This window comes from Amphiura filiformis, chromosome 3 (genome assembly GCF_039555335.1).
Source record: "Amphiura filiformis chromosome 3, Afil_fr2py, whole genome shotgun sequence".
Classification (NCBI taxonomy): Eukaryota; Metazoa; Echinodermata; class Ophiuroidea; order Amphilepidida; family Amphiuridae; genus Amphiura; species Amphiura filiformis.
The window spans coordinates 60,886,051-60,913,895 of NC_092630.1; the positions used below are offsets into that span (position 1 = coordinate 60,886,051).

A 27,845-nucleotide genomic window follows, 5' to 3' on the forward strand; every position below is an offset into this window, starting at 1 on the left:
ATGTCTGTTTCTACTGTTGTTCCAAATGCGGGTGGGTTGATGGAAGGTCCCCATTGGGACCCTGCAACTCAGACGTTATTTTATGTGGACGTTTTTGGGGACGCTGTCTACCGATATAATCCCGCCACGGATACAAATGAGAAGGTTGCAGTTGGTAAGGACATTCAGTAATTTCAGTTCGTTCAGGCAACAATACAATGTAAAATCATGCTTAATTCATGATATACGATTTCGATCACATTTTTATTTTGTTATGCTTCACCAAATATTATGAAGTAATTATTAATAACAACTGTCAAAAAGGTTTTAAGCCAAAACACAATGAGAAGGTTGCTAGATAAAGGCATTATTCAGTTGTGCCAAGTTATACTGAGGGGCTGTGCAATAATTTGCAGTGGTGGCGCTACGGGGCGGGGGGGCAAGGTGGCATCCCCCAATATTTTCTTGTCCAACCAGTTCCCCCTTCCCCCCCGCTTTTGAGGCAAACCCCAAAAATTACGTAAATGTCCATTTTTTGCGGTATTTTTGCGCAAAATTTGCCGATTTTGCCCCACCCCAAATTCACTTTTCCCCCCATGCCCCCCGATCCTGGTGTCGCCATGTGTACCCCCGGGGTGGTCTCAGGGGCGTAGCAAGAGCATCAGGGGCCCATGGACAAGGAACAGTACGCGTCCTTTTAACCAGGGCGGGACACAGCGTCATCATCCCTATATCTTCGTGTCAAAAATTGCCGTGATAGTACGGCGAATCCTCTCGTTTTTCAATAGCTACGCATGGCGATTTTGTTCGAGATAGGCCGAGCGACCCAGGCTAAGCATAGTACACCTATCATATGAGATACCGCCAAGTTCTATTCTACACGTTATATACGATTTGCGCATGCTCTAGTATCCCATATGGTGTTGCTATTACAAGGAAATTCGATTAAATTTCAGGTAAACCCAGGTTTTGTTTTTTAAATACACTAACTTGAAATTAAATACACTAATTAGCGGCCATTGCTGTTTGCTCTGGATACATTTTTACTGCATTTTTGGCGTAACGATTTTTAAATCGTAAGTTAAAATTATGATAGGCTATATTTAATTTTGAGAATTACAATTATATAAAGGAACACATTTAGCCCATTCACCTAAAATCCAGGTGCTTGTATTATAATATTCGATCACACGTGTATATCACAATGCATATGTAAACTTTCTTTTTCTATGTCAATAATAGAATATTGATTTCACCAACGGAGTACGAGTATGGACATGTATGAATATTTATAACATAGGGTGTTGACGCTGTGCGGGATTTACCCTATGGGGCCCTTGAACCAGGACAAAATTTGGAGGCCCCGAACTCATAAGCCGAGGAAAGCATGTGCACTCAATCAAGTCAGTGGCCAAGTTTTGGTTTACGTTTAATATAGAGGGGGACTAACATATTTTGTTCCGATGTTACGTCGGACATTTGCGCGCAAAGCACGCAAACAAATTCAATATCAGGCTATTTTAGCCCCAGATCAACATGAATGCTGCTATTTGAATGCGCGCGAACCGCGGATTTTTTTATACAATTTTGACCTATTTTGGCCAAAAAACATGCTGTTATTTTGGGGGCCCTGGACCCGGGCCCATCTGGCCCAATGGTAAATCCGGCCCTACTCTTCATTATCAGCCCTTAATTTTCGCTTTTGTGCTCGGGGCCCCTGAACCCTTGGGCCCCATGGACTTCGTCCACCCTGTCCCCCGCTTGCTACGCCCCTGGGGGGGGGGGGGGTCTGCCAAAAATCGCTTGCCTCCCCGCTTTGGCCGTGCCAAAAATCTTTGCCGCCCACCCCCTCCCCCCTTTTTTGACGTGCCAAAAAAAATCAGGCGTCTTTTGAAGCTGCGTGGTCCAAAAACAGGGGTCTTTCCGAGAAAGCATGTACCCGTATGGTCAAGTGTGTCAAGTGCCCCCAAGTGAGCCACGGGACATTGTTTCTGCCACGTTATGGTATGTGCGCGTGCGGGGGGAGGGTGTATGTAGGAGAGTGGTTAGTGTGGTATGTGTGCGTGGGGATGTTTGAGTGTTTGAAGGGGTGGGTGGACTTTGGGAGTGTGTAAGGGGTGGGAGGGTTGGTGTGCGGCTGACAGTATGTTTGTGTAATTCAGTACATGCGTGGGAGTGTGGGGGAGCGTCCATGTTAACATGCGTACAATGTTTTATTTATAGACCTGCGTTTTTGATGATGTGTTCATAAATCTCATATGTGAGGATAATCATTTGTTTTACCTGCAGGAGAACCTGTTGGCTGCGTAGTGACGTCGAAATCTGGCAATCTTGTAATAGGTGGTCGTCGCCGATATGCATTCTTAGATTGGCGCACTGGAACTCTGCAGAACATTCAAGAACTAGACACTGATTTTCCTGATAATATCACGAATGATGGTAAATGTGATCCAGCAGGGCGTTTTTGGGCAGGTAAGCTGCACACCATGTGGTGATATATATACACAAATTACATGAATATGTGACTTCATTGATGTAGTAAAAACGACAAAGTATAACTTTAAATGAAAAAGTGGGACAATACATTAACAGTGTACGTTTCCCAACTATTTATGTACGAATTTCCATGTTTCAACTTAGAATGTTCACATTAAAGACTATGGTATCTGTAACATCATCAGTGTTCCTCTCGTCTCCCATCCACAGGAACCACAGGCAAAGATGACCCCAAAACAGGACGGAGACCTCCTACAGGATCTCTCTATTGTCTTCACCCAGATAAATCTGTGACAAAACATGTTGAAAAACTGGGCATATCCAATGGTATGGCATGGAACCATGACCGCACCATCATGTACTACATTGATTCCCTGGCACATGGCTTGGATGCCTTCGATTACGATATCAACACGGGGAAAATAAGTAAGTTTTTTTTTATATTTAAAGGATGTCTTCGGCAATCACAACATTATGCCTTGATAGAATATTGATTACCAAGCACGAATCAGGTGGTTTCATTTGAAACAAACTCATATTGACCATAAATTAATACAGCCGTCTCTCAACACACGATATTCAAAATTCTCGGGCGCCAAAATTGTCCAGTACAATGACGTACTAGTAATATGCGCGAATTTTGAATATCGCGTGTTGATAGCCGGCTGTTTTTATTCGCTTTTATGATCAATATGAGTTTGCTTCAAATAAAACCACGTGATTCGTGCATGATCATTGTTTTATGATTTATTGTGGGACGTAATAATACGAAGAATGTCCTTCTGATATCAAATAATTTTGATTTTTTTGAAATTCGCAATGTAATACACATTTTATGGCAAATCATTGAAAATTGATATTTTTAATATTTAACAGTACTCAAAGTAAACTTTATAAATCTGATGATATGTACTTAAAGTGTATGTAGGTGGGATGAAAAGCCGACGATCAATTGAAATAATTTTGACCTTTCGTATTGAAGATAAACACCAATAAAAATTAGGTCTTTTTGGGAAAAAAAAGCCATATCTTCAATATGAAAGGTCAACATTTTCAATTGATCGTCGGCTTTTCCTCCCAGCTACATACACTTTAAGAATATATCATTAAATTTATAAAATTTACTTCGAGGACTGTTTTATATCAAAAATGTGAAAAATATCAACTTTTAATAATTTGTCATAAAATTTGTATTATACCGTGAATTTCATAAAATGAAAATTATTTGATTTCAGAAAGACATTTTTCGTATTCAGAATGCAATTCGATATGTCTGATGTGCTCTCATGTCCCACAAAAAATACTGTCGAAACGCCCAAAACGCTCATTCCGGATCCCTTAAGGTGATTGTCTATATATCAGGTTTGACGATAATATATATTGAAGTGACTATATTGGGTTTACTTTATATTCAACTATATTACCAGCAAAGATTGATTATAATATGATAAAACAACATTTAACATTCGGTGATGGATTACATATTAGGAAAAGTATTAGAGATAAAAGTTAGAACGGGACACGGTAATTAAGTACCGTATTAAAAAATGCAATTTTGACCAGGATATGGTAAAATGATGTTACTAGCAAATTATTAAACATGAAAAGTTGTCCAGATATGGTAAAACGACATTACTAACAAAATTTTTAAAAATTAAAGGTTGACCAGGATAATTATGATAAAACGACATTACTATCAAAATTGTTAAACATCGAAGGTTGACCGGGATATGATAAAACGACATTACTAGGAAAATTATTTAACGTGAAAGGTTGACCAGGATATGGTAAAACGACATTATTAACAAAAGTATTAAACATGAAAAGTTGACCAGAATATGGTCAAACAACACTAATAACAAAATTGTTAAACATGAAAGGTTGACCGGGATATGGTAAAACGACATTACTAACAAAATTATTTTTATGAAAGGTTGAACAGGACATGGTAAAACGATATTACTAGCAAAATTATTAAACTTAAAAGGTTGATCAGCATTATTGTAAAACACCATTACCAGCAAAATTATTTAACATGAAATAACAGGATATGGCAACATGAATTTGATAGCACAATTTACATGATTTATTTAACATAGTAAAACGAAATTACAAGCAACATAAACGGTTGACCAGGATATGGTAAAACAACACTACTAACAAAACTGTTAAACATTAAAAGTTGACCGGGATATGATAAAACGACATTACTAACACAACTGTTAAACATGGAAGGTTGACCAGGATATGGTAAAACGACATTACTAACAAAATTGTTAAAAATTAAAGGTTGACCAGGATAATTATGATAAAACGACATTACTAACAAAACTGTTAAACATGGAAGGTTGACCGGGATATGGTAAAACGACATTACTAGCAAATTATTAAACATGAAAGGTTGACCGGGATATGGTAAAACGACATTACAAGCAAAAGTATTAAACATGAAAGGTTGACCGGCATATGGTAAAACGACATTACAAGCAAAAGTATTAAACATGAAAGGTTGACCGGGATATGGTAAAACGACATTACTAGCAAAATTATTTAACATGAAGAGTTGACCAGTATAATAGGTAAAACAACACTACTAACAAAACTGTTAAACATGGAAGGTTGACCGGGATATGGTAAAACGACGTTATTAGCAAAATTATTAAACATGAAAGGTTGACCAGGATATGGTAAACCGACAATTACTAGTAAAATTATCTAACATGAAAGGTTGACCAGGATTATGGTAAAACAATCTTAATAGCACAATTTATTAAACATAAAAGGTTGGACAGAATATGGTAAAACAGCATTACTAACAAAATTATTTATTATGAAAGGTTGAACATGACATGGTAAAACGACATTACTAGCAAAATTATTTAACATGGAAGGTTTACCAGGATATGGTAAAATGAAACTTCTAGCAAAATTATTAAACTTAAAGGTAGATCAGGATATGGCAACATGAATTTGATAGCACAATTCACGTGATTTATTGAACATAGTAAAATGAAATTACAAGCAAAATTATTTAACATGAAAGGTTGACCAGGATATGGTAAAACGACATTACAAGCAAAATTATTATACTTGAATGGTTGACCAGGATATGGTAAAACGACATTACTAGCAAAAGTATTAAACATGAAAGGTTGACCAGGATATGGTAAAACGACATTACTCCCAAAATTGTTAAACATGAAAGGTTGACCGGGATATGGAGAAACGACATTACAAGCAAAAGTATTAAACATGAAAGGTTGACCGGGATATGGAGAAACGACATTACTAGCAAAATTATTTAATTTAATTTTGTACAGCGACATTACTACTACTAGTAAAATTGTTAAAGAAATTCACCGTTGACCAGGATATGATAAAACGACATTAATAGCACAATTTATTAAACATGATTGGTTGACCGGGATATGGTAAAACGACATTACTAGCAAAATGATTTAACATGAACGGTTGACCAGGATATGGTAAAACGTCATTAATAACAAAAGTATTAAACATGAACGTTTGACTAGGATAGGTAAAACGACATTACTAGCAAAATTATTTAATTTGCTAATGCGATATTTAGTTAAATTCAACGTTGAGACCACGATATGGTATAACATCATTACTAGCAAAATTGTTAAAAATGAAAGGTTGACCAGGATATGGTAAAACGACATTACTAGCAAAATTATTTAATTTGCTAATGCGATATTTAGTTAAATTCAACGTTGAGACCAGGATATGGTATAACATCATTACTAGCTAATTGTTAATTATGAAAGGTTGACCAGGATATGGTAAAACGACATTACTAGCAAAATTATTTAATTTGCTAATGCGATATTTAGTTAAATTCAACGTTGAGACCAGGATATGGTATTAAATCATTACTAGCTAATTGTTAATAATGAAAGGTTGACCAGGATATGGTAAAACGACATTAATAGCAAAATATATCACCTTTGATGTCTAACAATTTTGCCAGAAATGTCATTTTACCATATTCAGGACCACCTTTAAAGTTTTAATACTTTTGCTATTAATGTCGTTTTACCAGTATCATGGACAACCTTTCATGTTTAACACTTTTGCTAGTAATATCATTTGACCATATCCTGGTCAACCTTTCATGTCTAATATTTTTGTTAGTAATGTCGTTTTACCATATCCTGGTCCCCCGTTCGTGTTTATTACTTGTTGTTTTTCTATTTAATACATTTGTTATTACTGTAGTTTTACCATATTCTGGTCAACCTTTCATGTTTATTACTTTTGCTAGTAATGTTGTTTCACATAACCTGGTCAACCTTTTCTGTTTAATACTTTTGTATATTACTGTAGTTTTACCGTATCCTGTTTAATATTTTATGTTGATTCCTTTTGCTAGTAATGTCGTTTTACCATATCCCGGTCAACCTTTCATGTTTAATACTTTTGCTAACAATGTCGTTTTACCATGTGCTGATGAACCGTTCATGTTTAATACTTTTGCTAGTAATGTCGTTTTACCATATCCTGGTCAACCTTTCATGTCTAATATTTTTGTTAGTAATGTTGTTTTACCATAACCTTTCATGTTTATTACTTTTGCAAGTAATGTTGTTTCACATAACCTTTTCTGTTTAATACTTTTGGTATCATTGTAGTTACCATATCCTGCTTAACATTTCATGTTCATTCCTTTGGCTAGTAATGTCGTTTTACCATATCCTGCATGGTATACCCTTCGTGTTCAATCACCTTTGCCAGTAATGTCGTTTTACCATATCCGGGTCAACCGTTCATGTTTAGTACTTGTCCTAGTAATGTCGTTTTACCATATCCCGGTCAACCTTTCATGTTTAATACTTTTGCTAACAATGTCGTTTTACCATGTCCTGATGAACCTTTCATGCTTATTCCTTTTGCTAGTAATGTCGTTTTACCATATCCTGGTCAACCTTTCATGTTTAATAGTTTTGCTAACAATGTCGTTTTACCATGTCCTGATGAACCTTTCATGCTTATTCCTTTTACTAGTAATGTTGTTTTACCATAATCCTGGTCAACCTTTCATATTTAATACTTTTGCTATTACTTTTGCAAGTAATGTTGTTTCACATAACCTTTTCTGTTTAATACTTTTGTTATCATTGTAGGTACCATATCCTGGTTAACATTTCATGTTCATTCCTTTGGCTAGTAATGTCGTTTTACCATATCCTGGTCCACCTTTCATGTTTAATACTTTTGTTATTATTGTAGTTTTACCATATCCTGGTCAATCTTTCATGTTTAATACTCTTGTTATTATTGTAGTTTTACCATATCCTGGTCCACCTTTCATGTTTAATACTTTTGCTAGTAATGTCGTTTTACCATATCCTGGTCCACCTTTCATGTTTAATACTCTTGTTTTATTGTAGTTTTACCATATCTGGTCAACCTTTCATGTTTAATACTCTTGTTATTATTGTAGTTTTACCATATCCTGGTCCACCTTTCATGTTTAATACTTTTGCTAGTAATGTCGTTTTACCATATCCTGGTCCACCTTTCATGTTTAATACTCTTGTTTTATTGTAGTTTTACCATATCTGGTCAACCTTTCATGTTTAATACTCTTGTTATTATTGTAGTTTTACCATATCCTGGTCCACCTTTCATGTTTAATACTCTTGTTTTATTGTAGTTTTACCATATCTGGTCAACCTTTCATGTTTAATACTCTTGTTTTATTGTAGTTTTACCATATCTGGTCAACCTTTCATGTTTAATACTCTTGTTATTATTGTAGTTTTACCATATCCTGGTCCACCTTTCATGTTTAATACTCTTGTTTTATTGTAGTTTTACCATATCTGGTCAACCTTTCATGTTTAATACTCTTGTTATTATTGTAGTTTTACCATATCCTGGTCCACCTTTCATGTTTAATACTCTTGTTTTATTGTAGTTTTACCATATCCTGGTCAACCTTTCATGTTTAATACTCTTGTCTTATTGTAGTTTTACCATATCCTGGTCCACCTTTCATGTTTAATACTCTTGTTTTATTGTAGTTTTACCATATCCTGGTAAGCATCTCATGTTGATTCCTTGTGCTTTGTTCGTGTTCATTACTTTTATCGGTAATGTCGTTTACCATATCCTGGTCCACCGCTCATGTTTATTACCTTTGCTAGTCATGTTGTTTTACCTAGTCAATCTTTATGTTTAATACGTGAAAGTCTGACCAGGATTTGGAAACATGAAATAACCAAAGAATACGCATTTTTTGTTTGTTTATTACTCAAGTATATATCAACGTGTATCTGACACTTTATTATTGCAAAGTAACATCATATACAATTGCTGATATTAATAGTTTAGATTTGTTTTAGTTTAATCCTTAGTAAAGTCACGCTTTATACAAAGACCACCCAAAACCGGGTTATGATCGATATAGTAATAAAAATACAATTTTTAAATAACATCAAAATATAAACATATGGCATAGGCTTACAAATATAGATAATACAAGAAAACAATATAAAAATAATATTTACAATTTATTTCTTCTGTAGAACTTGAAAAGTAATTACTTAAAACAATAGTTTTAACTAATTAGCTGCCATGTAGTTATTGTAACTATTGCTGAGGAGGACGCCTTCAATTTTTCAAATTACTGTTGTTTTTTGTTTGTTTGTTTGTTTGTTTGTTTGTTTTTTACACGATTGTAAAATACTATGCGAAGGCCTATACTTACGATTCCAGAATAATACAGACCTACGTTTTTTGAATCAATAAATATTATCTTGTTTTTTTAGATTAAATAGCGCAATTGTTATCCTTTATTTTGACCTAAACAGAGAATAAAAGTTAAAATCAGTCGCCATTCAATCTATTTTCGGGGAAAATGGGCAAAAACGCTTGATTTACAAGTTTTTTTTTTTACAATAACTGTCTCTTAAGGGATCGGGAATGAGCGTTTCGTCAGTATTTTTTGTGGGACATGAGAGCACATCAGACATATCGAATTGCATTCTGAATACGAACAATGTCTTTCTGATATCAAATAATTAAAATTTTTTGAAATTCACAATATAATACAAATTTTATGACAAATTATTAAAATTTGATATTTTTCACATTTTGATATAATCCTCGAAGTAAATTTTATAAATCTAATGATATATTCTAAAGTGTATGTAGCTGGGAGGAAAAGCCGACGATCAATTGAAAATTTTGACCTTTCATATTGAAGATATGGATTTTTTCCCAAAAAGACCTAATGTTTTTTGGTGTTTTGGGAAAACAAATCCATATCTTCAATACGAAAGGTCAAAATTTTCAATTGATCGTCGGCTTTTCATCCCACCTGATACATGTATCTAGTAATACGGAATCGCCGACCTTAGCACAGTATAATATACCACAAGCACAATGATAGGTACTAAGATATTGAAGATTATTCCCACTACGATTGCGGCAATTGACCACCGTTTTGACGATTGTGCTGCTTCGTGTGCTCCTGCTAGGTCTCCAGCCATGAATCTGTTACGAACCTGAAAATGAATAAACATACAAAGAAGGATCGTTGCAAAAGTTTTTCAGCTAACTTTTATAACTTCAGTTCTGTAAATGGCAGCAGAGGTTCTGCATGCCCGGTCTGCATGATAGTACATTTTGAGTGTCACCTACGGACATGACAATGCGGGTATATATAGATATAATACTAATATACCGTTCCAGAATTCTGTAGATATCCGCAGAACCAAATCAAGATCAAAATTTGATTCACCACATACAGTCAAAAGTTCTCTCCCGAATGCCAGATAAGCATAATACAAGTGGAAAGTTTGAAACCCTCCCGCCCCCTCCATTAGTCAATAGCGGTCTAGATGTCTGTAGACAGGCCTATCCGCAGAACCAAATCAAGATCAAAATTTGGTTCACCACAAACAATCAAATAGTTTAAAAGTTCTCCCTACTGCCAGATTAGCATACACCCCTCCTTTAGTCTTTTTAATTCTCACAAATTCTGCACGTGTTTGCACATCTTAAAAAAGACTTTTTGATTAGTCCTTATCTGCCCTATTTTCTCTTTGTAAAGAGCAGCACTTAATATTGTTTGTTGAAGTGAAGCAGGTTTTGTATGACATTAGGCTGTTGTAACGTTTTCCTTTATATGATTGCTCCATCTAAAGCAAAGCCTTCAATAAATTCAAACCATCTAAGATGACCAACAGATGTATTGTTACTCTAGTGGTAACCAACGGGAATTGGTATGGTATTGAAATAACAGAACCAATATCCCGTTCGTCACCACTGACAAAGTTGACTTACGTCCAACGATTTAATTATAGCAACGATGCCAAGGGGAAGACAACAGCAGACAGTAGTGAATATAGCAAACATCAGGTAGTCCTCTGGGGGGCCTTGTGGATTTCTCATCATATTTTGAGAACCAGGTGCACCCTGGAATTTAAATGATATCAAGAATCATTAATGACCGTTATTGTCTGGCAATTATTGTCTGCAACAAAAGAAAATTTTAAAAATAGGAAAGAAGTCCTCCAGTAAGCCATGTTACCTCCATGATGTCACGTGAGCTTGCCGCCCCTCCCTTTTTGCTCCCACTGAAAAAGTCCTTGCTATATACACCACTACTTGAAAGAAGCTGCGCGTAGCAGGCTACATGTTCTGCGCCAGATGGCTTGCCATATACGGCCACTTACCGGGGGGTACATTGGATAGCTTTGCTGTGGGTATCCTTGGTTTTTTGGCTGTGATGAATAATATCCTTGGTTTTGTGAATAATAACCTGTGCCAAGATAATGAGAAATTCTGTAAATAATATTAGGGCTTGGAACCAAAAGTGTTCTTTAAAACTTTTAAAGAACGCCTTTGCGTGTACTTGTGGAAGTGTTACACTTTTTAACTCCTTTTAGAACCATTCAAAAAACCACTTTTAAAACTGAAAATCAAGAGTGTGGATTGGCAACTTGATGTGGAAAAACAAGTAAAACACAAAACAACCAGAGGGGTTAACAAACAACACAATAATGTAGGCTTAGACAATGATAGAAGTCAAGCCTCGGTGGCATTGAGATGAATTGGATTAAGCACTTCCTTCTCTTTCTCTTGACCCAAAGGCTGACAGTAAAATTGTTAACTTGATTGTTGGGAGTGGCCTTCTTTTCCTTGATCTTTGTCACTCAAATCTGTTTCTCACTTCTCTTTCCATAAAGGCCAGCATGCTTATATAGGCTTTTAGCCTGGCTTGAGCATTTTGTTTGAGCCTGGTCCCATCAGGACCCAAGCGTGTCACCACACGGAGCGACCGTTTAAACAAAGAAGTAGGTTCATAGCCCCATAGCCAAATTTTCCCAATTAATTGGCCAAAGGGGCCGCGTGCAGCCAGGGGGAGCCGGGTGGGGGAAAAGTGCTCCCCACATAAAATTATTAGGGATAAAATGGGGACGGCAAAGAGTAAAGTGTCCTTAAAATGACTAAATATGGGACAAAAATAATTGACAAATGGGGACAAGAATTTGTCTTTGCCCCTCACACTAAAATCCTGGCTACCGTCCTTCAATGGCCCATAGAGTGTCAACCTTCAAAAACAACAGGGACCAATATGAATACATTTACTTTCACTGGAATAAGTGATCAAAAGCACTATATGAAAATCGTCAAAATGGGAGGTCCTGCAAGAAGACCTAAATACTATAGAATTCATTTATAAACATGAGTAATGAAAAATGTTGCTCATATTATGTTTTCAATACAAACAGCGAACGATCTCTCAAAATCAAGAAAGTATTTATTTTTTAAACAAACATGCTTCCAAGTGTTATATATCCTATGTACTTACTTTTAACTCAATGAAATGAGCACTACGAACACAATCGACTATATAATTTCAAGCTATTTCAATAATAACTGATATTTTCTAAACTATAGTATAGGTTACTCTCAAGTCATAAGTAGTGTAACGGGACCGAGCTTGCCCCTATACTTTCGTAAGCGACTGATGGAGAAGACTAGCCTTCTAAACATACAAGTGGTAGCGTAGTATCAAAGACTAGAATTCTCCCCAAGATATATATGTTGAATCAGTGATGCAAGAAATGAGAAGTATATAACAGGTAAAAAAATGAGACTTGACAATTCTGTTTTATATTTGCTTCTTTTGTTATATCATGTATTGTTATTTTGCTTTCATATTTGTCTTATCACATCACAATTCATAAATACAAGTAAACACTGGTAAATACACAATCTCTGTTGATGATCATGACGATATTTCCTTATTTCTCTTTTAAATCCAAATAAATTACCAATAAATGCTGCCGAAAAGTACATATACTATCTGCTTGAATAATCGAGAAGCATAAAAATACAATTTAATCAACAGAATCTCTCATCACATGACATAGTCGTAGGCTAGGCCAAGGCCTGGTAGGCCTATACTGCAGAGTATCCATGCCTGTACACCAAATACGAACTTGCTATGCAACAATGAATGCACACAAAATACAGTGCATAATTTCCATTGGACTTGTGCATGTGTGTGGCAAGTCACTTGCCCCAAATTAGGCACAGGCGCTAGGCCAAATCACCGGAGCAGGGCTGCACCGGAGTGCATAACCACCCTGGTGTTGCCAGTGCCACTATTGTGGTAGCCAAGCTGCCCCTAGCTCAATCTGAGCTCCAGAGTAGGGCGTATTTGCTTTGGTTGGCAGTGCTTACCTTCAAACTGAGTGAAGGTTTGGGTGGACTATTGTCCACCAAGCAATCTGATTAATTTGCGTCGTGCACGGCCTTTATATACTCTCCTGAACGCGTTCATGGAACCTTTTGGCGGCTGCGTTCAAAGCGTAAGCTCCGTTACTATGGATATCGCGCAGTCACTCCGCGTCAGGCGCTCACTTTCGAAAAGATTTGAACATGACGAAATCAACAATTTAATAACTAGAACAATTGCTAAAGTGTTTTTAAATCAGGAATCAAACTGATGACCCCCTTTTTGACCATGTAAAACATTAAAATACTCAAAAATATCTTAAAATTCTACATTCTTAAACAATTACATCTTAAATAATCCAAAGTTTGATCAACAAAAGTCGTTTTTAAGGAAATTTACAATTTTTAGGAAAAACTTGTTTACGTTCAGACGATTGATGGCCGGGAAGTTTCAAAATGACAAATTTAAAATTCTTTGAAACAACACATGAAAAACCTGAATTTTGTCCTCAATATTTACTCGTAGACGGTATGTAATACCTTATTGTTTTCCTGACAAAATTATTTACACAATATTATAAGATCTCAGTACAATACTAGCGGAAATAGTGAAATTTGAGGCCAATTTCGCACGCACTTTATGACAAATTTTCTCTGCCGTATTTTCAACCCACGGCAAAAACTGACGATCGGCAGGTAAACAAATCCAAATATTTACAAAAATATACCTTGTGCAGAGCCATGCAATCATTTTAAAATGTATAATAACGATCAAAAACTACCACGAACACGTGAGCATCGTGACTTTTCTCTAAATATGAATTTGACAAGAGCTAAATTTTCGTATCTCTGCAATGGACAAACACACAGGAGGTAAGCTTAAAAACAGGCCAAAAATCTGAAATCGCATTTTGGCTCTCCGTTTCACTACCCCCTCTTCGAGACTATTTCGTCCCGAAATGTAACATGTATAATCATTTAACTTAATTACAATAAAAAATCAGAGCATTTCCTTCACAAAACTTTTAGCAGTAACATAGGTAAATTCACTCAATCAGTGTTTGGTGACAGACTGTGACAATAACATTGTCGTGACCTTGTGACCTCCAAAATGTTTTCCAAAATTAATTGGCTATTTGGCCGATTTACAACTATACATTATAAAAGCAACTCTATTTCACATGCAAATTATATTATTATGTTTACAAGTTTTATACAATTCTTTCACAGTATCTCTGGCATATTAATCATTTAAGCATCTGCTTTTTATGCATACTCTTCTTCACCAATAAAATATTAATTTACAAGAACCATTTAATTCACCTTGGTGCACATTTCCATCAATTTCATTTTCAAATGAACAATACCAGACTTTCGAGCTAATGAACAGAAACCTGTCTCTGCATCAAGTTACACAAAACATCAGTTTAACATTTTACATTTTTCCAACAACTAACGATCAATTTATTTAAGTTCAGATATTATAAAAGTTTTATATTCCTCAGCGTCCTTTCTTCTGATGGACCTTGTCTTCAGTTCGATATCTTCAACATCTGAGAATCTACATTATCATACCTCTTTCGCAACTCTCATGAGAAACTGCCAGATTGGTTCACCGTCGATCATGAGAGGAAATGTTGACTGCGCCGCCCTTACATCAATTATGCAAGGTGTAAAGAAACCATACATCATCCAATAAAACATTTGACCTGGTAAAGAATAACCATTGACTAGTCAAATATCTCTTTTACCATTCATTCTTGCACCTGAGTTCTATTAAGTCCATGTAGACTTTCTCAGTTGGCAATCCACCCAAGAGCGAAACTTGATTTTCTGTTACCAATGCGCCTACATAGCCTGACATTGCTCTGAAAACATCATGACTGCAATCAGTGAGTCACCGTCGCACCAACCAGAGTTCCAAAATCATAAGATCTGCATAACCGGCCCGTGGTGATGCCTCAACAGTATCAGAAAGAACACAGATGATGAGATCTAGTTGATTTTCATTCGTTAATCTTCTTAAGAGCACATGCCGTATACGACGAAACTTCGCTATCTTCAGTAGATAGCACGTATAGATCTAATGGCTATTCAATGAAGCAACCATTATTGTAGGCTTTGATGTCTGTTATTTAGCTGTAGCTATCTCCATCTCCATTCTGTTTTGCTTCATCTGTCTTCGTAATCTTCAAAATCTGACATTCAATTCAGAATTAAGGCATGAAATCTCATGTAAAACAACATGAGTGCCCGATAGTCAACAGTCAACACTGTCCATATTTTGCATGGTGATGTCCCCATATCCATCATTCCAAACGATTGTAAGAATAGTTGTGTCGAAATAAAGTGAGGTGTCTTTCACTTTATCTAAATTAAGAAATCCAGAATATTGCTCTTTTTTAAAAGAACAAGAATTTCCCAGAGACAAAACTTGGTCAAAAGATTGGCATGACAATACCGCTGCAGTCAGTAAAGTCATATCAAACTTCTAATCACGTTTTGGCTGAAATAAAATTTCATTCATGAAGTTCTTTTATTTGGAGGCTGTTCCTCCCAAAGTTGAGTTATTATAATTACATAATAACAATAATGAAAACAATTTTTATATACTGGTTGCAGGGTCTACATGTAGAGTAGACAATCCGCTATAAAACACGTTTATATGATGATGATGTCGGCAAGGCCTATACCTGACTTCATCTTCATAAAACAGTAATTTCATATTTTAGCGGCAAGGAGTTATCAGTATGCAGTGCAAGACGTCGGTGAGCCCTTTTCCGGACTTCATACACCACAAGGATCAGTGATGACTATACGGCGAGGGCTTTTCCGCATATCATTATCCCATAAACACGATAGCTTTCTCCTTGAATTGTCCTCGTACAGCTATTTACAAATTATATACCATCAGACAATCATTGCATTATTTGCATGATAACTGGTCACTCTTCCAGAATCATTCTGATGATGGCAAGTCTCCTGGTGCCAATGAGTTGGTGCATAGGCCCGATCGTGTACCTATACCATCATGACCGTCATCAAGTAACATAGCTGACCTCTTCCAAAGACTCATCTGAGATGACAACTTTCTCAGAGTGTCGGCGTATTGACCAGATGAATTCCATTCACCTACGCCTATACGGTCAACTAACACCGTCTGATCACTCGGGATACCTGCTAGTTGGCAGTCTTCCCCATTTATCAAGGGAGTGTCCTGACCACCAGTTAACTGTCTCCTTACAGCTAATCGTCTCCTGGCTCGCCTTCTAGATGATGGAGACTTTCGTGTCTTTCTCCCTTTCTTCTTGAAACTGCTTGAGCATGCCATCTGGCAGGGTAGACCATCACAGTCTTTCCCAATTAAGGGAGCATGCGGCCTGGTTAACTTTTTCTGGATCTTTAAGAAAGCTAACCTTCTCCTGGCTCGCATTTGTGATGAGGAGACTTCCGGTGCTTTCTCGATGATCTCCCAGTGTTCTTTTCACATCTACAAATTCAGCAATTCCATCTGCACTATCTCCAGATGTATCATATTGATGCCTGTACTTTTCAGCTTTGTAAAAAGCTTCAGTTTCCACTGCAATCTTAATTGCATCATCAAAAGTAACAGGTTTTGCACGCAGGATGTTTAACCGTAATTCACTTTCTCTGATAGCACCTATGAAGTATTTCTTTGCTATCTCATGTGAGAAGGGACTTGGTATTGTTGGTAAAGCTAGCTTGACTAACTTCCTGATGTTGTGAGCTAGGTCAGGCAATGACTCTTTTGGGTGCCTTACTCTGTTATTGAGCTTCACCCAGAATAGCTCTTCCTGATTTTCGGTTCCAAACCTCAGGTTCAAACAGGCCACAAGTGAGTGGTAATCACGCCGTTCAGTCGGATCCAAATATCCCAGTACACTCTGAGCAACACCTCTTAGACTAGTTGCTAAACAAATGGCTTTGGTATAATCATTCCATTTATTCCATTCAGCAACAATTTCGAATTGCATCAAATAGTCTGACCAGGAAGTGGTCCCATCGTAAGTTTGAGGCTTTATTTTTACTCCAGGCTGAGTGTCATTGCTAGAATGTTTAGGCCTACTTCTCGTTGACTCATCACTTTCATGAACATTAAATTCATCACCAGCTAATATTTCTGAGCTGGTATCGGTTGGAGAAGTATCAACACTATCTTCAGTCGCTGCCATAATAAATCGTGAGCCAAAATCTGTAAAAATTTTGATTTATCCTACCGCCAGACACCAGTTGTAACGGGACCGAGCTTGCCCCTATACTTTCGTAAGCGACTGATGGAGAAGACTAGCCTTCTAAACATACAAGTGGTAGCGTAGTATCAAAGACTAGAATTCTCCCCAAGATATATATGTTGAATCAGTGATGCAAGAAATGAGAAGTATATAACAGGTAAAAAATGAGACTTGACAATTCTGTTTTATATTTGCTTCTTTTGTTATATCATGTATTGTTATTTTGCTTTCATATTTGTCTTATCACATCACAATTCATAAATACAAGTAAACACTGGTAAATACACAATCTCTGTTGATGATCATGACGATATTTCCTTATTTCTCTTTTAAATCCAAATAAATTACCAATAAATGCTGCCGAAAAGTACATATACTATCTGCTTGAATAATCGAGAAGCATAAAAATACAATTTAATCAACAGAATCTCTCATCACATGACATAGTCGTAGGCTAGGCCAAGGCCTGGTAGGCCTATACTGCAGAGTATCCATGCCTGTACACCAAATACGAACTTGCTATGCAACAATGAATGCACACAAAATACAGTGCATAATTTCCATTGGACTTGTGCATGTGTGTGGCAAGTCACTTGCCCCAAATTAGGCACAGGCGCTAGGCCAAATCACCGGAGCAGGGCTGCACCGGAGGGCATAACCACCCTGGTGTTGCCAGTGCCACTATTGTGGTAGCCAAGCTGCCCCTAGCTCAATCTGAGCTCCAGAGTAGGGCGTATTTGCTTTGGTTGGCAGTGCTTACCTTCAAACTGAGTGAAGGTTTGGGTGGACTATTGTCCACCAAGCAATCTGATTAATTTGCGTCGTGCACGGCCTTTATATACTCTCCTGAACGCGTTCATGGAACCTTTTGGCGGCTGCGTTCAAAGCGTAAGCTCCGTTACTATGGATATCGCGCAGTCACTCCGCGTCAGGCGCTCACTTTCGAAAAGATTTGAACATGACGAAATCAACAATTTAATAACTAGAACAATTGCTAAAGTGTTTTTAAATCAGGAATCAAACTGATGACCCCTTTTTGACCATGTTTAGCATTAAAATACTCAAAAATATCTTAAAATTCTACATTCTTAAACAATTACATCTTAAATAATCCAAAGTTTGATCAATAAAAGTCGTTTTTAAGGAAATTTACAATTTTAGGAAAAACTTGTTTACGTTCAGACGATTGATGGCCGGGAAGTTTCAAAATGACAAATTTAAAATTCTTTGAAACAACACATGAAAAACCTGAATTTTGTCCTCAATATTTACTCGTAGACGGTATGTAATACCTTATTGTTTTCCTGACAAAATTATTTACACAATATTATAAGATCTCAGTACAATACTAGCGGAAATAGTGAAATTTGAGGCCAATTTCGCACGCACTTTATGACAAATTTTCTCTGCCGTATTTTCAACCCACGGCAAAAACTGACGATCGGCAGGTAAACAAATCCAAATATTTACAAAAATATACCTTGTGCAGAGCCATGCAATCATTTTAAAATGTATAATAACGATCAAAAACTACCACGAACACGTGAGCATCGTGACTTTTCTCTAAATATGAATTTGACAAGAGCTAAATTTTCGTATCTCTGCAATGGACAAACACACAGGAGGTAAGCTTAAAAACAGGCCAAAAATCTGAAATCGCATTTTGGCTCTCCGTTTCAGTAGCCTATATAAAACCTTATCTTAGTATATTATTCATTGCACCTACCTGTATCCATGATGTTCGTGTGGGTTGTCAATCTGAACAAAAGAACTGTTATTGCTGACTTTTACTGCCCCGATTTTCCGGAAAGGAATTCCAATTTGCGCAGGACCAAGATTATAACGATCTCAATTCATAGCTTTGTCACGAAAGACTGTATTATGATTATGTAAAATAATAATCATTCAACTTTCAAGATCAATTTTATCGAGATTGGTTTGAAAACAATAAAATCAAAGTAGCAACTAATACTGTAAACGTGATGAACTTGAAAGTAATATAGCGTACAATCCTTACAGTTCAACGGTACAATTATGCATTGGTGGCAAAAAGTTACGCCGCGCCGACTGGTCAAACATAATAGAATATTATACACACCAACGTCATCATGGTCATGTACACATAAGGGAAAGGTACAATAATACTTTTAAGTGATCCACCCGGTGTTTTCTATTAGTAATAACAAATATAACAATTAGTAGGTTGCATAAATTTGATAAAATAACATAATTATTATGCTCTACATGGGTTTGAGCTACTTTCGGACTATGATGCTTTAGTATGGAGCATGCATGGAAATAGGTATATGGAGGTATAGACCTTTTTCCCTCTATCCCACAATGCACTATTCCAGGGGGGTATGACGTAGCTCATTAACCTCATAGATCGTGTGCATCCGATGGTCTTTGCCAGGCCTTTGCAATTATTTTGTCTTAATATGGGCATACTGATTCCATATATGCGGATTATCGTAAAGGCCATCGATGTTACTAATTATGCAATTATTGAATACACGAGTGATGCAGTTACGGAGCGACGCAGAACATCTGTGTAAGAGATTTATGTTTACGTCTTATTTTCATCTCCGAAAAAAAAGTGAAACGGACGCCGACAAAATATCACTGCGTGTCCCGTCATTAGTTTTTCACCATTAGGTCTATAAAATGTATACAAAGTTAGGTTTCAATAGCAGGAAACTTTTCTGGGTGAGGACACCATGTCCATAAGGCATAGAAATGTTGTTTTTGCCCCGAAAGGTATTAGTGATCGTGGCGCCATTATCATCATTATCGGGGATTCCTTTTTTTGTGATGAAGGCACCAGTCGAAATGTCCGTATTCAGAATGTAATGAACATAACTCTGTACTCCCCCGGGGAGATGATGTATTTTGCGACGCTCATACCCCCCTGGAATAGTGCATGATGGGAAAGAGGGAAAAAGGTCTATAGCGTACATCGCGCTTCGCGCTCGGCCATCCATCCGGGCAGACGGATCCGCGCTCGCTAAGTTCGTGAGGGATACGACAGCGGCTACTAAAAAGCATGAGCCTCAACTCGCATACTAGGCTTTGAATAATGTTTTAAGTATTGATATCAAAAAGTTACAACTCGGAGAAAAAAATTGAGCGTTGAGCAAAATTAAAGCAAGGTTGAACTTTAACACAGTTTGTTAAACTTTCGGAGTAAACGTTTACTCATAGTAAATATTGAATTGTTCATGCATAGTGGATATACTCAGAATTAATTATGTCCATAGCATGCAATGCTTTTTACAGTGCGGGCTGACATGGCAGATTTGTTACCAGACTTAACGTGTGCCTCTGAGATTGGGTGTATATTACATTTTGTTCAAATTGTTCAAATACAGTTGGTCCCATGTTGTTTTGTCCATATACATTTCGTTCAAATTAATATATCGGTCCACGTCCGCAAATAGGTATATTCGTCTCAGGGTAGAACGACACTACTTATACTAGCAACAGTATTAAACATGAAAGGTTGACCAGCATATGGTAAAACGACATTAGTAGCAAAAGTATTAAACATGAAAGGTTGACCAGGATATGGTAAAACGACATTACTAGCAAAAGTATTAAACATGAAAGGTTGACCTGGATATGGTAAAACGACATTACTAGCACAAGTATTAAACATGAAAGGTTGACCAGGATATGGTAAAACGACATTACTAGCACAAGTATTAAACATGAAATGTCTAATAAAATCATTTTAATAATGCTTGAGTTGTAAATTGTATAATTATATTCTTTGTAATTCTCTATAATTATATTCCTTTTATGTATTTTGCAGGGCCCCGTGTTAGACCAGCTTCGGCTGAATCGGGCTACCCTGGGTAAACATGTTGTAAATAAATAAATAAATAAATGAAAGGTTGACCAGGATATGGTAAAACGACATTACTAGCAACAGTATTAAACATGAAAGGTTGACCAGGATATGGTAAAACGACATTACTAGCAAAAGTATTAAACATGAAAGGTTGACCAGGATATGGTAAAACGACATTACTAGCAAAAGTATTAAACATGAAAGGTTGACCAGGATATGGTAAAACGACATTACTAGCACAAGTATTAAACATGAAAGGTTGACCAGGATATGGTAAAACGACATTACAAGCAACAGTATTAAACATGAAAGGTTGATCAGGATATGGTAAAACGATATTACTAGCACAAGTATTAAACATGAAAGGTTAATAAGGATATGGTAAAACGACATTACAAGCAACAGTATTAAACATGAAAGGTTGATCAGGATATGGTAAAACGACATTACTAGCAAAAGTATTAAACATGAAAGGTTGACCAGGATATGGTAAAACGACATTACTAGCACAAGTATTAAACATGAAAGGTTGACCAGGATATGGTAAAACGACATTACTAGCACAAGTATTAAACATGAAAGGTTGACCAGGATATGGTAAAACGACATTACTAGCAAAAGTATTAAACATGAAAGGTTGACCAGGATATGGTAAAACGACATTACTAGCACAAGTATTAAACATGAAAGGTTGACCAGGATATGGTAAAACGACATTACTAGCACAAGTATTAAACATGAAAGGTTTACCAGGATATGGTAAAACGACATTACTAGCAACAGTATTAAACATGAAAGGTTGACCAGGATATGGTAAAACGACATTACTAGCAAAAGTATTAAACATGAAAGGTTGACCAGGATATGGTAAAACGACATTACTAGCAAAAGTATTAAACATGAAAGGTTGACCAGGATATGGTAAAACGACATTACTAGCACAAGTATTAAACATGAAAGGTTGACCAGGATATGGTAAAACCACATTACAAGCAACAGTATTAAACATGAAAGGTTGACCAGGATATGGTAAAACGACATTACTAGCACAAGTATTAAACATGAAAGGTTGACCAGGATATGGTAAAACGACATTACAAGCAACAGTATTAAACATGAAAGGTTGATCAGGATATGGTAAAACGATATTACTAGCACAAGTATTAAACATGAAAGGTTAATCAGGATATGGTAAAACGACATTACAAGCAACAGTATTAAACATGAAAGGTTGATCAGGATATGGTAAAACGACATTACTAGCACAAGTATTAAACATGAAAGGTTGACCAGGATATGGTAAAACGACATTACTAGCAAAGTATTAAACATAAAAGGTTGACCAGGATATGTAAAACAACATTGTTAGCAAAAGTATTAAACATGAAAAGTTGGTAGGGATGTGGTAACACGACATTGATAGCACAATTTACGTTTATTAAACATGAAAGATTGACCAGGATATGGTAAAACGAAATTACAGGCAAAATTATTGAATAAAAATAAATAAAAGGTTGATTGGGATATGGTAAAACGACATTACAAGCAAAAATATTAAACATGAAAGGTTGATCGGGATATGGTAAAACGACATAGCAACAGTATTAAACGTGAAATGTTGACCAGGATATGCTAAAACAACATTACTAGCAAAAGTATTAAACATGAAAGATTGGTCGGGATGTGGTAAAACGGCATTGCTAGCAAAAATTTTAAACATGAAAGGTTGGTCGGGATATGGTAAAGCGACTTTGGTAACACAATTTACGTGATTTATTGAACTTGAGCGGTTGTATATGGTAAAACGACAATATTAGCAAAGTATTAAACATGAAAGGTTGAACAGGATATGGTAAAACGACATTACTAGAAAAAGTATTAAACATGAAGTGTTGACCACATATGGTAACATGAAGTTGATAGCACAATTTACATTGATTTATTAAACATGAAAGATTGACCAGGATATGGTAAAACAAAAAGTATTAAACTTGAAAGGATTACTACCAAACATATTAAACAGGAAAAAGTTAAGCGAGATAGGGCAAAACGACATTACTAGTAATAGTAAAAGGTTGACCAGGATATGGTAAAACGACATTACTAGCACAAGTATTAAACATGAAAGGTTGACCAGGATATGGTAAAACGACATTACAAGCAACAGTATTAAACATGAAAGGTTGATCAGGATATGGTAAAACGACATTACTAGCACAAGTATTAAACATGAAAGGTTGATCAGGATATGGTAAAACGACATTACAAGCAACAGTATTAAACATGAAAGGTTGATCAGGATATGGTAAAACGACATTACTAGCAAAAGTATTAAACATAAAAGGTTGACCAGGATATGTAAAACAACATTGTTAGAAAAGTATTAAACATGAAAAGTTGGTAGGGATGTGGTAACACGACATTGATAGCACAATTTACGTTTATTAAACATGAAAGATTGACCAGGATATGGTAAAACGAAATTACAGGCAAAATTATTGAATAAAAATAAATAAAAGGTTGATTGGGATATGGTAAAACGACATTACAAGCAAAAATATTAAACATGAAAGGTTGATCGGGATATGGTAAAACGACATAGCAACAGTATTAAACGTGAAATGTTGACCAGGATATGCTAAAACAACATTACTAGCAAAAGTATTAAACATGAAAGATTGGTCGGGATGTGGTAAAACGGCATTGCTAGCAAAAATTTTAAACATGAAAGGTTGGTCGGGATATGGTAAAGCGACTTTGGTAACACAATTTACGTGATTTATTGAACTTGAGCGGTTGTATATGGTAAAACGACAATATTAGCAAAGTATTAAACATGAAAGGTTGAACAGGATATGGTAAAACGACATTACTAGAAAAAGTATTAAACATGAAGTGTTGACCACATATGGTAACATGAAGTTGATAGCACAATTTACATTGATTTATTAAACATGAAAGATTGACCAGGATATGGTAAAACAAAAAGTATTAAACTTGAAAGGATTACTACCAAACATATTAAACAGGAAAAAGTTAAGCGAGATAGGGCAAAACGACATTACTAGTAATAGTAAAAGGTTGACCAGGATATGGTAAAACGACATTACTAGCACAAGTATTAAACATGAAAGGTTGATCAGGATATGGTAAAACGACATTACAAGCAACAGTATTAAACATGAAAGGTTGATCAGGATATGGTAAAACGACATTACTAGCAAAAGTATTAAACATAAAAGGTTGACCAGGATATGTAAAACAACATTGTTAGAAAAAGTATTAAACATGAAAAGTTGGTAGGGATGTGGTAACACGACATTGATAGCACAATTTACGTTTATTAAACATGAAAGATTGACCAGGATATGGTAAAACGAAATTACAGGCAAAATTATTGAATAAAAATAAATAAAAGGTTGATTGGGATATGGTAAAACGACATTACAAGCAAAAATATTAAACATGAAAGGTTGATCGGGATATGGTAAAACGACATAGCAACAGTATTAAACGTGAAATGTTGACCAGGATATGCTAAAACAACATTACAACATTACTAGCAAAAGTATTAAACATGAAAGATTGGTCGGGATGTGGTAAAACGGCATTGCTAGCAAAAGTTTTAAACATGAAAGGTTGGTCGGGATATGGTAAAGCGACTTTGGTAACACAATTTACGTGATTTATTGAACTTGAGCGGTTGTATATGGTAAAACGACAATATTAGCAAAAGTATTAAACATGAAAGGTTGACCAGGATATGGTAAAACGACATTACTAGAAAAAGTATTAAACATGAAGTGTTGACCAGATATGGTAACATGAAGTTGATAGCACAATTTACATGATTTATTAAACATGAAAGATTGACCAGGATTATGGTAAAACAACATTACTAGCAAAAGTATTAAACTTGAAAGGATTACTACCAAACATATTAAACCGGAAAAAGTTAAGCGAGATAGGGCAAAACGACATTACTAGTAATAGTAAAAGGTTGACCAGGATATGGTAAAACGACATTACTAGCAAAAGTATTAAAAGTATTAAGCATGAAAGATTGACAGGGATATGGTAAAACGGCATTACTACCAAACGTATTAAACATGAAAAATGTTAACCGAGATATGGTAAAACGACATTACTAGCAAAAGTATTTTAATACTTTAAAAACAAGTTTAAAAACTTGTTAGTTTTACTTACTTACTAGTAAACTTACTAGTAATAGTAAAAAGTTAACCGAGATATGGCAAATCGACATTACTAGTGATAGTAAAAGGTTGACCAGGATATGGTAAAACGTCATTACAAGCAAATGTAACATGAAAGGTTGACCAGGATATGGTGAAACGACATTACAAGCAAAAGTTGTACACCAGGAAGGTTGACCAGGTTATGGTAAAGTGGCATTACAAGTAAGAAGTATTAAGGGACCGTTCACAAACACTTGTTAGGGGGCTTGATGCAAAGGGGGGGCTGAAATTTTATGACCCTCCTAAGGGGGGGGCTGAAAAAAATGACCACAAATTTTCCTGGGAAAATTGAGTTTATATGCTTTTCTATGGGGTTGACCCATAATTTTCATTTCAAAAAGGAGGGGCCTGAAATTTTTGAGGTCTGTAAAGGGGGGGGCCGGAAAATTTTCGCGATAAATTTGTTTTGCATCAGGCCCCCCTAACAAGTGTTTGTGAACGGTCCCTAAACATGAAAGGTTGACCGGAATATGGTAAAACGACATTACTAGCAAAAGGATTTTATGAAAGGTTAACAAGCATGTGATAAAACGACATTACTAGCAAAAGTAACAACACGAAATGTTAACCAACGCATGGTAAGGCCGACAAGTGGACAAAGATTACAATGCTTCGTAGATCAATACACATTAAAGGTTAATAATAGAACAATGGTATTATAATTGATTTGTGTTGTATGTTTCAGGTAATCGCCGTCGTCTTATTGACATTCCCGAGGAAGAAGGTGCGGCAGATGGGATGAGTATAGATGAAGAGGGCATGGTATGGATTGCTATATATTCTGCATCTCGTATCAATAGATATAACCCAAACACAGGTAACTGGGCAGTTTGATTACTTTTCTATGATTTGATTTGAATGATTTCCTTATTTTTATCTAAAAGTAACACTGATTAAATGCAAAAAGCTTCTGTTTTATATAACTATTGTCTCATGCACATTTTTGTTTTGTTTTGTTTGTTTGTTTTTGTATTGTGTTTTTTTTGTTCGTTGTTTTTTAAAATTAAAAACGATGTGTTAAGATCATGCTCATAGGGCCTAAGCTAATAAAGCCTATAATGCGATAAAGAAACAGTTTTGGAAAAGCAAAAATCGCTAATTTTCATTTACATGAAATTTTCGACATGCATAGCCTATACGGTCTAGGTCTTGGAAATAGACCATAATTTTATTAGACATCCCAATTTCCCGGGCAACAATTTGATTTTCAGAGCGCAAAATGTGGGCACCCTAAATAACGTTATTTCATATTGTTTTGTTTATTCTCAGGAAAGAAATTGCAGACGGTTCATTTTCCCGCCAAAAAACATTACATCGTGTTGCTTTGGAGGTCCTAATCTTGATGAGTTATACGTAACGAGTTCGAGTTACGAAATCAGCAAAGAAGACATGAAATGTCAACCATTGGCGGGTTCTCTGTTTAAAGTAACAGGCTTAGGTGTGAGGGGTGCCACGGTGAACACATACGGCGGCTAGTTGTGTATTTAGTAGTATTTCTCATAAAATTTCACAATTTGGTAATGCATGCAAAATTCCTTCACCCCCACAAAAACAGTTCTGTATAAACTTACCTTATGATATGAACAGCTTCACAGTGCTCTCCGCTCCAGCTCTGACTCAATATTATCTAGCCCAGCAAACACAAAACGTTTAAATGTCGCATAGTATAAAGGGTATGTTTTAATAACATTCACAAAACATTCTTGAAAAATATAATTTTATAAAGTGTTGATAAAATATTTTGTGAAAACGTTTGCAAAAAAGCTCCAAAATATATTTTGCAATAACAGTTAGACAACATTTCTATATGTTGCGTATAATAGTGTTTTTTATATTTTCATGACCTTTATAAGCCGACATTTAAACGTTATTAAAATACTTTGACCAAAACCCAAACGCGTTTACAGCACGCTTTTGTGTTTGCTGGGGGCTATTCTAGTTGAAATCCATACGCCCCTATAGAAGACATTACTAAAATAAGATATTAATTCAAAATTGCGCTATGTTCCTACAGTCACAATGAATTTGGATGATGTGTAAGTTGGAACATTTATGTAAACATCATAAAATTATACAAATCTGGTTTGAAAAAATAAAACCCAATTAACCTAATGTATTTTAAAGAGGCATAGTCCGATTTTTTATGTTCTGTTTTCTATCTTAGATTGAGGCCTGCTATTAAAACAATATATGATTTTGGTATCAGAAGAAAGCTCATATTTTTCTCATTACCCCAGTAAAATTTAACGCTCGAGATATATTTCATTTAGAATGCCGAAATGAGTAGGCCTAGGC

At 35.8% G+C, this 27,845-nt stretch overlaps 1 protein-coding gene and 1 pseudogene across 1 annotated transcript; one reads left to right on the plus strand and one right to left on the minus strand.

The window, feature by feature from the left end:
- Positions 1-27,626, plus strand: LOC140148952 (regucalcin-like; annotated as a pseudogene).
- On the minus strand, positions 9,727-19,473 carry LOC140148875 (proline-rich transmembrane protein 1-like). Its single transcript, XM_072170969.1, has 4 exons — positions 19,171-19,473; positions 11,181-11,266; positions 10,789-10,920; positions 9,727-10,007 (listed from the first exon to the last, which is right to left on the minus strand). Exons 1-4 carry the CDS (start codon positions 19,178-19,180, stop codon positions 9,834-9,836), a joined length of 402 nt encoding a protein of 133 aa, XP_072027070.1. The 5' UTR covers positions 19,181-19,473; the 3' UTR covers positions 9,727-9,833.
- Positions 27,627-27,845: the final 219 nt, after the last annotated feature.